Genomic DNA, 16,034 nt, shown 5'->3' with positions numbered 1-16,034 from the left:
TTTAAGGTGAGAGAGAAAGGATTTAAAAGGGAACTAAGGGGCAATTGTTTCACACAGAGGGTGGGGCTCATATGGAATGAGTTGCCAGAGGAAGTGGTGGAGGCTGGTACATTTTCAACATTTAAAAGGCAACTGGATGGGTACATAAATTGGAAGGGTTTAGAGGGATAAGGGCCAAATGCTGGCAGATGGGTTTCAATTTATTTAGGGTATCTGTTCAGCATGGTTGAGTTGGACTGAAGGGTCTTTTTCTGTGCAGTATATCTCTATAACTCTATGACTAAGTTTATTCAAACATGGAATCCACAATCCTGACATTAGCTGTTTGAAGGTGTGTGACATTAGAGATTGCGTGACTTCTACAGCAGCACTCAGACATTGATGGAAGTTGCTTGTGCTGAAATGGAAGCTGAATCAGATACTGCATCTGTGTTTAGGCTGACAAATTAGTTGATGGAGTTGGAAAGCATGTTTATTCAGGAAAGGGTTGATTCTGTGTGTTGCACAAAGCCCTGTACCAGGTGGTTCTCCATGTTCCTTGCAGGCTTCCAAATGCAACAAACATTTTATTGTGAATGCCAATCCTTCAGCATGGTGGTCCATTAAAATCCTTACCTAAAGCTCCTGTATTGGAGCTTGTATGCACATCTAATCTCTGCAGAGCTGGCATCTGTGCTCTGCTACTCCCCTGCCTTTACTTAAGACCATTTGTACCTGGTGCCTCATCATGTGCAGATCCCTCATCTCTGCTATCATTTACGTTAGAACTTGATCAGATATCTATGAGCATTGTTTAATTATCTCTTAATGTAGCAATGCTTGGTCATCCTTCATAACAGAATAAACTGGGTGTGGATATTGTAGATTTAAAGAATCTTACAGACTTTTATTACAGGGAACTATTGTGTACTATATTCGCATGCACATAAATGTCGGGGCTATTCGATTGTGACTGAAGAGCATGCTTCCAGTTGTATATCATGCTTCAAGTTAAGGCAAAATGGAGTGTGAGAACTCTCTAATCTCAGGTCATATGCTCAGGACATATGCTATGATACAATGATGATGTCATGACCATATCTGTTAAAGGTAAAATGACATACTGACCATGAGACATAACAAAACAAGATGAAACCAAGTAGTACTGTGTCTTCATTATCATTCTCCTCTTGGTCTTTCTTCACCTGCCTACTTGCATATCTGAGGAATCGGAAAAGAGAAAGACACAGGGTGAAGAATGTGTGATCAGAAAAGAAAGAGGTGCACACTTACACCTTGTGCAGTTGTACAGGAGAGGAGGTTGTGGATTGAGGAGATGATAACATGTGAGAAAGACGATTACATTTGAGGACGTTATCATCTTCAATGGATTCAGTTCTACAACTGGTCACAATATCAGAAATGGTTCTTCTGGTAATGGCCATCACAATCTGCTCTGTTGGGTTGGAGCATGCAGGTCTCCACCTCCAACTCCCACCCAATCCAGTTAGCTCCCAGTACTTTGTTATGAACTACCTTCTCCTGCATTAGAGAGGTGTGTCAATGAGGCTATGAAAATGGTTAATAGTTTATAATATAAGACAGCTGCTAAATGGAAATGTGAGGCTAGTAAACTGCTCAGTGTGTGAGTAAATTAATATTAGGTATGAATTCTGGTTGATAGAGATAGTTTGTGGCTAAGTGATGGGAATATGTGACTTGAACAGCATGTCAAGCTATTGCTACAGTTTGTGGCATTATGGAATTTGGAGATTCATTCACTGATCTTGACAATTTGTGTTGGTTCATTAAACTTTTTACAACAATGCATCAAGATTCTTGGAGCTACATTTGTGACATTGACCTCTGTGGCTTCCCATTCCCGGTCCCTTCTCACCAGGTGTACCGTCTAGTTTAAATAACAAGTTAGAATTTTGAGGGGCTACTGTTGTGCTTGCAACCAATCAATGGTTCATGTCTGCTGGATGCCAAAATTTGATAATGAACAATGCCCTGATCATTGGGATTGTGCACAGGAATTCATGCCTCACTATTCTCGGAGTTGTCACAAATGTGAAAATGTGTTTAAATCACAGAAATGTCCAATCCTACCTAACTGTCTAATTGAGACTAAAACAATATTCCCTCAAGGTTTTCTTTATCATTTGTAAATAACTACTTTATTGTAATCTAACTGTTTACAAGCAATGGCAGAAAGTAGATGAGATAAATTGCTAACCTATATCTTCAACTTTACCCTTTTAAAAATTTCCATTCACACATACAACAGACTGACAAACACAGACAAGACATAAACATTATTGGTGGACAAAAAAAAAGTTTGATAACATTAGATCAGAACACAAATTTAAGTGTATTATTATCTTTCGGTTCCTTTCATTTCCTTCTGACATTTTGCTAATGAGGTGATGTATGCACTGTTTTTCATTCATTGGTTGAAGATTTGCCCTTTCAATGTTTTTGAAGATGATTTTTCCCTTTCAATAGGGATCTGCAGAGAGAGCTGTTTACAGAGGAAAGGCGAGATAGAACAGCTAGCTGTTAGGGATTTTCTTTTATTTTGTCGTGCACAGAATGGAGAGAAGAGAAATGGATGTTTTCTCTTCAATCAGAACTTCAGTTTCTTTAGCTTTCAGTTATAAAATAGAATTCTTTCATGTACACTCATTTCTTTATTTCCCCAGGGAACTGTAATAATTTCCTGGCCCCATCACCTAACCTACACATCCCTAGACAATTTAGCATGGCCAATCTGACTAATTTAGGACTGGGAACTTACGTAACAATAAAATTTCTTTTCATTGATTTTGACAAGTTTTTTTTCATAATCCCTTTTAGTAGCTCTGATAAGTTGCTTAATGGGTCTTTTTATCTTTTCCATTCAGCAAGGTCTGCTCTGCTTTTTTTCATTTTTGTAAACCCTTCCTTTTCATTTTATGCTGCCTCTGATTTCTTTTTGCTGTCCATGACTTTTTCTTCTGTGAAAAGGAACATTTCCCTCTCAGGGGTATAAGCTGGTTTTGTACTATGTTAAATATTTCTTTAAACATCCTCCTCTGTTGTTCAGTTCTTTTACCCATTAACAGATTTTCCCAGTTTATTATAGACAATCTCTGTCTCATCTAATTCAAGTCAGCCTTACCTAAATCTAGTATTTATGCTGCACTAGATGCTGAGGTTTGCTCAGGAGACACTGCATTATGTTTCGGTCTGCAATTGAGAATAACTATACTTGGTAGTTCTTATGGAGTTAGTAACCATTAAAATGTTGGAAAGTAAGGAGCTCCAAGCTCTATGCAAAGCCCAGGTGCACTGTTCAAACTGGGCTTCTGCATATTCCTTGACAAGATGTTTTCTTGAAGACCTGTCATGCATCATTTTATTTCACAAAAGCATCAATCTTTTCTGTATGCTGCCCATTGAAGATCTCATCTAGGTTCTCTGCAACAGCATAGCAAGGCCCGATCTCACCATCCAGCAAGCTGGCATGCATGCATCCCTTTCCCTCTGATCAGGCCACAAGAAAGTTGTGCCCAGTGGCTCACCATGTGCACATCCCACCTCTAAGTTATACTGTAAGGTGCACATGGTACTCATATCTGAGCTGTTCATTGCAAATGTGGGAGTGACTGACTGTATTTCTTCCACATCAGTTTATTCTTCCTCGACTGTTCTTAGCATCTGCAACACGGCCTGGTTTGGTCGCAGTTCCTGGCTATTTGAAAGGTGAAAGGCAACTGTAGGGTTGCAATGAGGAGAGCGGATTGAAGGCATGGAGTACCTTCTTCAACCATCTGCAGCTTGCAGCTTTGGAATCTGGGAAGTTTGTACAATGAAGAGAAATTGGATAGGAGTGCACCACTACGTTCCTGTGGGTTATGGCCTCAGTCCTTGCCACTCAAATGACAGTCCGCACCATCTCTATGAGGGTGTGGGGAGGGAGTCAGGCATAGTCCCCATTGATTAGCTGCCGCTGCCTCCAAGTATTCACCAGCCTATCCTGATAGAGAAAGGACAATATGTCAGCAAATGTGATGTTTTTTAGATGATGTCAGTTAAAGAATTGTTCAAGCTGTGAGATATGGGTGTGAGCTTGTAGAAATGTGAGGATGAGGTGAAACTATGAATGTGAAGTGTGAGTCATGGCTGGTGGAGATTGTTCGAAAATGAACCATAGGGTTTCCATGCATTAGCAAGTGTCTAAAGCTGGTAGTGGGACATGACATTTGAAGATGCATTCACTGACACTGACCTCTTGTGTGAGCTCAGTACAATTCACCTGGTACTGTATCTTGGTTTGACTACCTGCCCCTAGTGCCTTCACGATGTCTGGAAGACCTGTTGAACTTGTGTGACTAAAGGACCTCTCTCATCATGGCAACCTCCTGTACTAGTTTTGTATCAATTATGGAGCCTATATTGGACTATGTTCTGATTTTTTTTGTGTCTTACTGAGATCAACCTTACAGAAAGATGTTTAGTGGCCCAATAATCCAAATAAATGTTGTGGGCTATGGTTCGGATTTCACTTCAGCTGGTGGAATTTAAATTCATTTAATAAAAGTACAGAATATAAAGTTAATGTCAGTAATGAAGATCATATCAACTATCATTGATTGTTCTAAAATAGAATCTGGTTTACTAATGTTCTTTCCAGAATGTTGTGACTTGCTAGTGTAATGTTTTTGAAATTGCAGCCCACTATCCCTGGAGTTATCATAAAGGATAAAGGTTTTATAAAGTATGCAAGTTCCCCAATTTACCTGTCTTTTCAACCCAAGTGAATTGGAGAGGTACCATGGTGTTCCTGAGCACTTGGCAAATATTAGATGTTTGTGTTTGCAGACTGGGAGGGTTGGTGCATGTGGTTGGACCCCATGGATTGTGCCTTAAGATACGCTTTTGCCATGAGTGCCTGGAGGCTCTTTGCAGGCAGCCACAAGCTGGAGTCTCAAGGTACCTGCTCTGAGTTCCATGTTGAGAATTCCTGGCATCTAGTTTGCTCGCTGGCTTTGGGAATACCGGACACTCCATATTAACGAGATGAGATGTGCAGTTAGCAATGTCGTCAACAAGTGTCAATTGGCTCTTAATAGTTAATTTGCTGCTGACTGGCAAGAATTTCACCTTGACACCTAGTATTTGCATAAAAGATGCAGCAAATTGCTTCCATCTTCAAGACAAACTTCACTGGACTTTTCGCACAATTCTGCACAAATCTTACCATTGCCCATGTCATTCAGACTGCTATAAAGTTCCACCCGTAGAAAAGAATTATAGTTGAATGCGCATAAAGACCATAGATTGATGACATCAAATATTACTTTCCATAACATTAATAAGGAGGAAAATGGCATAGAATCCATATTTTTCCTAGACTTTTATCAAATACTAGATTACTGTTTGTTTCACACTACATTCTGGCATATACTAGTCAGACTCTCAGGAAATTCACAGTGAGTTGCGACTGATAGACCAGCATGGAACACAGTGCAAATTTTGGTTTAATTTTGGCATTAATCAAGTTCAGGAATTGTGTAAGTGTGAAATGCTAAGAATTCTCTGAATCAGGTTTGATGCCACGGTTGTAATACTCAATCCAAATGCACTGACACAGAAAGCCATTTAAGGCTGTAAGCATGTTGAGTGAGCTCTTGCTGTTGTGCCATGAGCCACAGAAAAGAATTCCCACTGAAGTTACGTCATAAAAATGCACTAATCCTCAGCATCATAGAAACTCACATTAATTATGTACAATCTGCAAGAGACGAGAGTCAATACAAACAAGGAATAAAGTCCCAGACAAAGATGTTTAGTATAATAAATCAATATGCTGATATCGCATATATTGAGTATTATTTTTGCATTCAGACTTGTCAACAGATTGTTGATAAACATAAAAGCATCTGGTACAGTGGGATTTAACCATAACAGTGCCATTCTAAAACTTACTGGGTTTAACACTGAATAGAATATATAAGCCATTACATTAAATTATAATGCTATTGGTTTCACTTATTATAGCCTTGTTACGCTTCTAACATGATTATGTGAATTATGTTTTAGATGGCAGAGTGTACGCTTTGGGAGGCATGGGCTCAGATGCTGCTCCACAAGCTCTGGTACGTGTGTATGAACCAGCCAGGGATTATTGGCAACCCCTACCACCGATGCCAACACCACAGTATGCAGCCTGTTCTTTCATCAAGGGCAATAAAATCTATGTTCTAGGTAAATGACCACTTCTAGATGGCTGCATTTAATATCTTGTTGCAGTTACTTTGTTCTTTATAAACACATTAGTATTTTAGCTGTAGTTTCACAATGTTATTGCTTATTTGACACAATTGCTGAAGAAGTTCTCTACACGAGCCGGAAATAATTCTCATCTTAAGGTTGAGAATGAAGAAGTAACATTAGGAGAAGACTATTCAGAGAACCTGCTCTGCCTTTGAATAAAATCATAAATGTTTTGCCATTCATTGTCCTATTCCCATACCCTTTGATTTTCTTGGTTTACAAATCCTAATCATTGCAATGTACTCTTGAATGTACTGAGATAATGAGGAGGTCTGACCACTAGTGTTGCATACTCTTTTTATCACTCTTTCTACACGTGGATTACTGCTACTGCCTTGATTCCACTTCAGGAAGTGGAATGGGTTTCTGCTGGGTGAGCAGTTAACAACAAGCCCCAGATTTCTAAGATCCTTCTAACTCGAGGCAGATTCTGCACAGCACATATTCAGATTGAGATATGTCCCATGGTTAGTTTGAATTCAAACACCAAAAGATGCTAAAGACAGTAATCCTTTCAAATGGCCTATTCACTAAGGAATCCAATACTAAATTTAAGGAGTCAAAATGTAGGCTACATTGATTCAGGAATGAAGAGGTATCACAGACCAATTTCCATGTTCCAGAAACACATGTGTTTCAATACTGGCTGATATATTAGGAACTTGTCCACTCAGTCCTCTCACACTACCTCCACTGCAGTTCATAGTTATTCTAGCTAGATAAGGCTCAGGAAAGTGGGAATACTCATCTTAAGAAGGAACTGGTCTCATCTTCTACATTCCAGAGTTCTTAAAGCAGGAGACTCTGTCCTATTCAGGGACAAATCCTAGCTCCTTGAAAGTGGAGCCACAGGTAGATAGGATAGTGAAGAAGGCGTTTGGTATGCTTTCCTTTATTGGTCAGAGTATTAAGTACAGGGGTTGGGAGGTCATGTTGCGGCTGTACAGGACATTGGTTAAGCCACTGTTGGAATATTGCATGCAATTCTGGTCCCCTTCCTATCGGAAAGATGTTGTGAACCTTGAAAGGGTTCAGAAAAGATTTACAAGGATGTTGCCAGGGTTGGAGAATTTGAGCTATAGGGAAAGGTTGAATAGGCTGGGGTTGTTTTCCCTGGAGCATTGAAGGCTGACAGGTGACCTTATCGAGGTTTATAAAATCATGAGGGGCATGGAAAAGATAAATAGGCAAAGCCTTTTCCCTGGGTTGGGGGAGTACAGTACTAGAGGGCATAGGTTTAGGGTGAGAGGGGAAAGATATAAAAGAGACCTACAGGGCAACTTTTTCACGCAGAGGGTGGTACATGTATGAAATGAGCTGCCAGAGGAAGTGGTGGAGGCTAGTACAATTGCAGCATTTAAAAGCCATTTGGATGGGTATAATAAAAAGGAAGGGTTTGGAAGATATGGGCCGGGTGCTGGCAGGTGGGACTATATTGGGTTGGGATATCTGGTCGGCATGGACAAGTTAGACCGAAGAGTCTGTTTCCATGCTGTACATCTCTATGAATCTAAGAGGAAACCAGAAGTAACTTTGGGATCTCATTTGGGATATCGTCTTTTTCTGAGCCATTCTGCTAGAGTATAAAGTTCTTCTGTTTGGATATCGTATAATCCAAAAGGAAATGAAATTGATCACATTATTAAGTTTTAAAACTTCAAGTCAGAAGCTCAAAGGAATCTGCTGGAACAGCTGAGGGATCAAAACGTACAGTGCAATCAGCCATCATTCAGACATGTTAATATCTGATTTGATCTAAAGCTGATCTTTTGTGTAGTATGCATCTGGAAAAACAATGCCTTGTGTTCACTCACAACCACTGTCACACCCAATGTATACTTACATTGGTTATCCATCCATGGGTAACAAGAACTTCAGTTTAGTAAGTCTTCTTTGTCATGTGAATCCAAATGGGAGGGAGGATGCCTCAAATTCATTTATCTAAAAAGAGGGAGCAGCTTTTGATGGATATCCACACAGAACAGTTAACTGAAGCCTGAGGTCCAGTCTCAGGCCATTTTTGCCCCACATCTCCATTCCACACACAAATACATGTTGCAACCCTCGTGTCTTCAACTGGATACTAACAGACATATTTTGAAAGAACAAAAAAGGTACAGCACAGGAAGTGGACTTTTGCCCCACCAAGCCCTCGCTGACACTTAACACCTTTCTAAACTCAACTTTCTAAAGATTTTGCCTCAACATGGTCTCTATCCCTCTATTGTCTGCGTATTCATTTGTCTGTCAAGATGTCTTTTAAATGTTGTGATTGTATTTACTTCTATCACCTCCTCTGGGAGTGCATTCCAGGTACTTATCACTCTCTGTGTAACAATACTTTTCTTTCACATCTTCTTTTAAACTTTCCCCCTTTTAACTTAATTTAGCACAATTAGTAACTAATTTTCTGCCCTGGGAAAAACGCTCCAAGTATCCATTCTATCTGTGCCTCTCATAAACTTCAATTGGTCACCTGTCCGCCTCTAATCCTCGAATGAAAACAAACCAATTTTGTCAAATCTCTCCTCATAGCTAATATCCTCCAAACCAGGCAATATCCTGGTAAACCTTTTCTGTACCCTCTCCAAAGTCTCCACATCCTTTTGGTAGGGTGGCGATCAAACTGTGCGTAATATTCCAAACGTGGCCTAACTAAAGTTCTGTATAGCTGCAATATAGCTTGCCAATTTTTATACACTCTACCCTATAGGTATCTTGACGAAGGGTTACTAAAATCTAAAATCCTAATATTTCCATGGAAGGCTATAGCACTCACAGGTTTACATATAGTCAACAATATTTAGCCAACAGCAAAGTAAAAATGTTTCAACAAATTTTCCCTGCCAGAGTCATCTACCTATTTATACAATGATGCATGTACTGTTGAAGTACAGTGATCCAAACCCTTTGTTTCATCTTAGGAGGAAGACAGGGCAAACTACCTGTGACCGCTTTTGAAGCCTTAGACTTGGAAACAAAGAGCTGGACCAAATATCCAAGCATTCCTACCCGCCGTGCATTCGCTAATTGTGCTACGACTGAGAAATGCTTTTACAGCCTTGGAGGTCTTCAGCAACCAGGCCCTCATAACTTCTACTCCAGGCCACATTTTGTCAATACAGTGGAAGTCTTTGACATAGAACAAGGTAAGTTAAGCACTTTCTTTTTATTTTACTTGATGGTTTTATTTCTTTTCTCACTACATGGGCTCCACTGAGCATTGCCATTGGAAGAATTTTAATTAAATGGAATGTAATCTCTTCCAAAGTTTTCTTCAACTGGGCAGCAGGACAAGCCTTGCATCATTTGTTTTTATCTTCCTGGATGTTAAGGTACATTTTAAAAGTGGAAAGGGAGGATGAAAAGTGGAGAGATTTAGGGAGGGAATTCTAGAACTTTGGATCTTGGCAGCTAAGGATGTGATGGATGGCTTAAAACTGAAGAGACCAAATTTAGTGCAGGTATCTTAGAGAGTTGTTGGGCTGGAGGTGATAATTGAGAGAAGAATGGATGAGTGGTGGGGAGACTTGAATAAAATATGAGAACTGTAACTTAACAGCATTTGCTTAACCAGAAGACATTGAAAGTGAGTAAGCTGGGTCAGTGGAATTTGAATTAGGTTAGAATACAGGCAATGAAGATTTGTATATGATGCTGAGCCTAGGCTCAAACAGGTTTGGATTAATGTTGACTAAATTATCACATAAAGGTGACTGTAATAAAACTGGAAAGAAAATAAAAACATAAGAAATAGGAGCAGAATTAGTTCATGCAACTCCTCAAGCCTGTTCCATCATTAAATAAAATCAAGATTGTGTCCCAACACAGATTCTATGGCACCCAACAGTTATAGTTTGCCAAAATGAAAATTATCCATTTATCCTGATTGTTCATGCTATATTAGGGCTTGGTTAGCTCAGTTGACTGGTTTATGATGTAAAGTGATGCCAATTCTTTATCTGTGCTAACATATCACTCCAATCCCTTATCTTGAATTGCAGCCTTTTATATGGTACCTTATCAGACGCCTTTTTGGAAATGAAAATACACTACATCTATTGGTTGTCCTTTATACACAGAGCTTATTAAGTCCTAAAAAAGCTCTAAAATTTATAAAACAAGATTACCCTTTCATGAAATCATGTTGGTTCTGTCTAAGCTTATTATGAATGTCCTGCTACTGCCACCTTAATAATGAATTTTATCATTTTCCCAGTAACAGATGTTAGAATAACTGGCCTATATCTTCCTGCTTCCTGTTGTGTTCCCTTGTTCAGTAGGGTGTTACAGTTGTATTTTCCAACCTGCTGGGACATTTGCAGAATCTAATGAACTGTGAACAATTACAACCAATCCACTATCTCTGCAGCCATTTCTTTTAAGTCCCAAGGATGCAGGCAATCAAGTCCATGGGATTTGTCATGAATTTTCTTTGTGCTTTTCCTCGAATGATCGTGATTGTTTTAAGCTCATCCTTCCCTACTTTTTGGCACTTGATTTTCTGACTTCAAATTTCCTTGAGAATGGCAATCATAGTGACCAATTAGACTAATAAAAATTGAAATTTAACTGGGATGTGGATATTTAGTTTACCCCTCTCCCCATTTATGTTGTTCGAGTTTGGGAGCTGAGTGGGTCCTGCAGTCAGCACCTTGTAAACTGACATCAGGAAAAGAGATGTCATTACTGGCCACAATTTCAACTGGTCCCAGTGTTTATGGCAAGATGGAGGCACACGTTGCATTGAACAAGGCAAACATGGGGCTGCAGGATTGTATAAGCATACCTTCTTTGTGACTCACTGAGTATCTTGGATCACAGAGTATATCCAAGTGTTCCCTTAGAATCCCTACAGTGTGGATACATGCGCTTCAGCACAACAAGTCCACACTGACCCTCCAAAGACCCATTCCCTCTACCCTATATTTTATTCCTGACTAATGCACCTAACTTACACATCCCTAAACAGCCAAATCACCCAACCTGCACATCTTTGGACTATGGGAGGAAATCAGAGCACTCACAGGAAACCCATGCAGACACAGGGAGAATGTGCAAATTCCACACAGACAGTCACCTGAGGCTGGAATCGAACCAGGTCCCTGGCGCTGTGAGGCAGCAATGCTGACCATGAGGCCACCATGTCACACTTTTCAGATTTGGTTTAATGTAGTTAAGAGAAGACTTGACAACAGCAGTTTGCTTAAATATGAACATATATTGAGTAATAATAAAAGCTGGAAAAAGGAAGGAAAAATAAAAGACTGAATTATGGCCATCTATTTAGTCATTTAAAAAAATGAAAAAGGGAAGAAAAGAAAGCAATGAGTCTCATGCCCTCGTGCACATCAAGGACCCTTCAATCAGTGGCTGGCCTGAAGGCGTAGGTTTATTTCTGGCACTGTTCATGGTCCCATTATTGGAAAGGAAACTTGGAATGAAACTGTCTCCTTTATACAGTGTAACAAAGAGTCAGCACAGAAAAGCAGATACAAAAAACAAGCTGCTTGCATGTACAGAAAACAAGTTTTGATTGTGTTATCTGCAGCATGTACAAGGAATGTTCACAGGACTCATTCAAAGTTTGCACCTGTTGAATATCATCAACAATTTTAGCCCTTCAGCCCATCCTATACACTGAGGTAAGGAAGAGAACTGGTTCAGACAAAGGACTATTTTCTTCTTCACTTGAACATTCTTTCAGATTCTCTACTTGTGGTGTTGCGCTTTGTTGCTTCTCCACCTATTTAGCGGGTACTGCTATACTGCTGGGCGGTTGGCGAATGTTTGCCACTTGGGAATTCCAAAAGAATCAAGCTTGTAAGGCTCTGGTTGAGTCTGGAGTCTTTGTTGTGCTTCATGGTTTTCTGATCTCACAATGGCCTCTTGGAAAAGTGGATACTCTGATAAGCAAAGTGCCTTTTCACAAATTTCACTTATAAAATTAATTAATCCTTGTGGTGAGGGATTTGAACTGTCCTGACATTTTATCATTGCTGGAAAAAATTGTAACCCCCCCATACCCCACCATCTCCCTCTCATTCTATCTCTTGCCTTGTCTAAAAAGTACAGAAAAACAGCATCTGTTCACATTACTACAAAACAGATATGACACCAGAGTCCAGAAACATTTCTTATTTTGTCAGTAATGCACTTCACCATTCCTGTTACTAAGAATAATCAGGGTTAGAGGCTGTTTTATCCATTCTACTCAAGAGTAGGAAGGAGATTACATAGATCAACTCAAATGTCGTATCTAATAACATTTCCTCCATTCTCTAGCAGCCTCCCATCTAATTAAAATTGCATTGACCAAATTGCAGAGCACTAAAGGTTATTCAATCATTCAAACAAAAATAAAGAGCTCATATTATCAATTTATAAAGTCTTTTCTAATCCCTTTCCATTTTCTCTTTCACAAAAAGCTTTCAGCTTATTCATTATCTTTTGGATAATTGCACTGTAGTTCTGTGACCTCTGAGGATGTCAATCAATTTTATTGAAGAAAACTATAAAAGGAAAATAATGAAACAAAACTTCAACTGACTACTTTTTTTCTGAAATGTAGTAAATGCTGTAATGCTTTTACCCCTCTGAGTATATGGCACCTTTTTGAATACATCCTTCTCATTAGTCTATTCTTCAAACATTCTTCTCTGACTACCATGAGTAAACTCATCAGATGTATAGTGCAGCAGCCACTGGAAAATGTATTTGGACACAGCCCTTCTAGCTATCATGTATGGAAGCACTTATATTTGCAAATAATTCTACGAAGAAACAAACTACAGACTCATATAACAGCAAAGTATTTGAAAGCACATACACAACAAATTAAAGAACGTTAGAAAAGAAAGTGGGAGAGAAAATAACAGATTGAATAAATACTTGCAAATATAACAATGGAAGAATAATGATAAATTGTTTTTATCTTTTACTAATTACTTCATCCAGATACATTGTTCTGCCTTAGGAGATCATTAAGAAACCTTTTGTAATGATGTGGTTTAGCTTAGTGTTTTAAAGGCATCATCAGGTGTTAGCAGGCACCACTTTTATCAGGCATACCCTGGAAATAACACTCATTATGTGCTCAACTGCCCAATGTCTTTATTATACTGCTGATGAGGAGTTAAAGAGACATACTCACTAAAGCCAGGGGATGCAATGGATGTAAGGAAAATAAAAAGAAACAGTAAAGAAATATTGCATTTATACAGCAAGTTAGTTCTGATAGTTCTATTTTAACTGATTTCATCAACCTGTCTCCTACAGGCCTCCATGCTATTGGATCCCTGAAGGTAGTAAAGACCATAATCCTTTCAGTTAAATTAAGTTGTTTTGAACATTTTCTCAACTTTTTGCGAACATATACCCTCACTGTTGCATCCAATTTTGTTGTGCTGGGATTTTTTTCATCTTCTACACAAATAAGGCAAGAAATAAAATACTTTTTCACAGACGTTGATAACAAGACTGTCAACTTGAAAGGCTCACAAATTATTTCAGCAAAACCAGAAAAAATTCCATTGTAAGAATTATAAACTCTTCTGCAGCACTGAATAGCATAGTTGTGTGATTAAAGGGATTATAGAGTTTGCCACAGTGCACAGTATTAAAGAGTTCATATTGCTATGACATCTCTCCATAGTAACAAGTTTTTTTTAATGTCTGGCGCTAGTTAATTAGCTAACGGGTGTTGCCTAAGAATGACGGGATGCTTTTCCAATTGCAAAGTATAGCCTTAATGCTTTCATGATGTGGAGATAAGCTGAATTAAACTCAATCCTTGCTTTCTTTACTGAGTAGACATTTCATATAAATTATTTGAAATTGCAGTTCTACGTCTTTGCTCTAATTAGTAAGCAGGAAGCAATTTCAGGAATGTATTTTCAGTGCAAGGTAAAACAGAAATTCTAGTATCTATTTTCTTTTATTCATCATGTAGAGATTAGCCACTATCTATTTCAGTTGTTCTCAATCTGAGGTGTGTGGAGATATGTGAGTCAGTAGGAGCCTTTCTAGGTGTCTACAAAGTAGGGTCACCCATTTGGTGGGCAATGTAGATGAATACCAAGGGCTGGTGGCTTGTTCTACAGCCACAATGCTACTTCACTTCCCTGATCTTCTCTTTCTCTGTGTTCCTGTCCCTTTCACACCTCAACCCCCCAGCCACAATGTTTCTGCTTCCATCTATTTTCTGTTGTTTCTGTTCTCCTGCTCACTCAATGCTCCTGTTCTATCTGAGCTCATTTTCTCTCTGCTCATGTTTTCTCTATGCTCTGTTTTCCCTGTACTTCTGCTATCTCTGTGTTGTGCTTCCTCAGTGCTCTTGTTCCCTACCCACACCGCCACCCTCGTCCTTAGTTGGCACCTTCTAAAAATCATGAGATTCTGCAGTAAGAAGCAGCACTGCCATCTGCTATCTGTAATGAGATATCTGCTTTCTTAGATGCAACTCTGTACTACAAGTATTATATAATAGTCAATTATAGTACATAGCTTGGGAATTGCTAAAAGCATCTTGTTGAAGTTTTTCATCTTGCACTCAATGGGTCATTTGCATAACTAGCATTTCAAAGGGGAACATCATTTTGACTGTATGTGAAGACAGTGCTGAATGGATTACAGGAGGCCTCTGATTGGTAAAGGCATTGCCAAGGAGAATGTAACAGTTAGATATAGCTGACAATTAAATTTCAAGGTTTTTTTTAAAAAGAAGTTAAACTAAGTAGGTTGACTCTTAGTGATCAAGGCATTGATCTGAAGACTGAAGCATGGAATCACCATCATCTATTTTGCTATGTTAGAACAAGCACTATGTGTGTACATGTTCTGTTTGTTTGCAAGGAATAGAGCCCTGTGTATTAGTATATATCACTTCTAATACATACAAGTACACCACACGTGAGCCCAACTAACAATGTTAAATTGGCTGTCAAATTTGAAATAACTCCACAGAGGTCGTTATCCCATCACCAAGTCATCCTTTATTTCCATATGCGTAGTACTTGACACTGATCCAGTTCTCTCAGAGCTAGCTCTCAGAGTAATCAGAATCTCTGACGCTCCTGTTTATATCTGTCAGCCAGAGCTCTCTCATTGAACCAGGTTAACAGTCCCAATCAGGAAACTCATATTCTATGAGGTCCACCTGGCTGACCTTGTTACAATCGCAAAAAGTATAATTCTCAGCATGCTCAGGATTATTTGATGAATTACACTCAAACACATATCACGTCTAATATTGAACAATCTGCTTTGATTCTTAAAAAGTATGGGCTAATTGGATATGGTCAGTACCTTGCTTGTTGCAAACATGCTGTTTGATATGATCCACCAGTCTTTGGGACAAAAAAAGGGGTTCTTATGATTTGAGAACTTTTGATTTAATTGGTGAAACAAGCTCAAATATGTGAATAGCAATCTCCTGTTCCTAAATGCTTGTCAGATATTCATGTATCTTTCAGTTTCAACTTATTTTAATTGTTATTTGATGGGATAGAGTCATAGAGATGTACAGCATGGAAACAGACCCTTCAGTCCAACCTGTCCATGCCGACCAGATATCCCAACCCAATCTAGTCCTACCTGCCAGCACCCGACCCATATCCCCATCCAAATGCCTCTTAAATGTTGCAATTGTACCAGCCTCCACCACATCCTCTGGCAGCTCATTACATACACGTATCACCCTCTGCGTGAAAAAGTTGCCCCTTAGGTCTCTTTTA

At 39.1% G+C, this 16,034-nt stretch overlaps 1 protein-coding gene across 3 annotated transcripts in view; it reads left to right on the top strand.

The window, feature by feature from the left end:
* The window catches only part of LOC122558900 (kelch domain-containing protein 8B-like), a 141,319-nt gene that overhangs the window by 60,468 nt on the left and 64,817 nt on the right, over positions 1-16,034 (top strand). For all 3 annotated transcript variants that reach the window (XM_043707834.1, XM_043707832.1, XM_043707833.1), the window contains 2 exons: positions 6,067-6,231; positions 9,225-9,449. In XM_043707834.1, the coding sequence (XP_043563769.1) occupies positions 6,067-6,231; positions 9,225-9,449 (390 nt within the window). The remainder of the gene's footprint in view (positions 1-6,066; positions 6,232-9,224; positions 9,450-16,034) is intronic.

This window comes from Chiloscyllium plagiosum, chromosome 18, assembly GCF_004010195.1.
Source record: "Chiloscyllium plagiosum isolate BGI_BamShark_2017 chromosome 18, ASM401019v2, whole genome shotgun sequence".
Taxonomy (NCBI): domain Eukaryota; kingdom Metazoa; phylum Chordata; class Chondrichthyes; order Orectolobiformes; family Hemiscylliidae; genus Chiloscyllium; species Chiloscyllium plagiosum.
The sequence above is the reverse complement of the archived record's forward strand: the minus strand, read 5'-3'. Positions and strand labels throughout refer to the sequence as shown.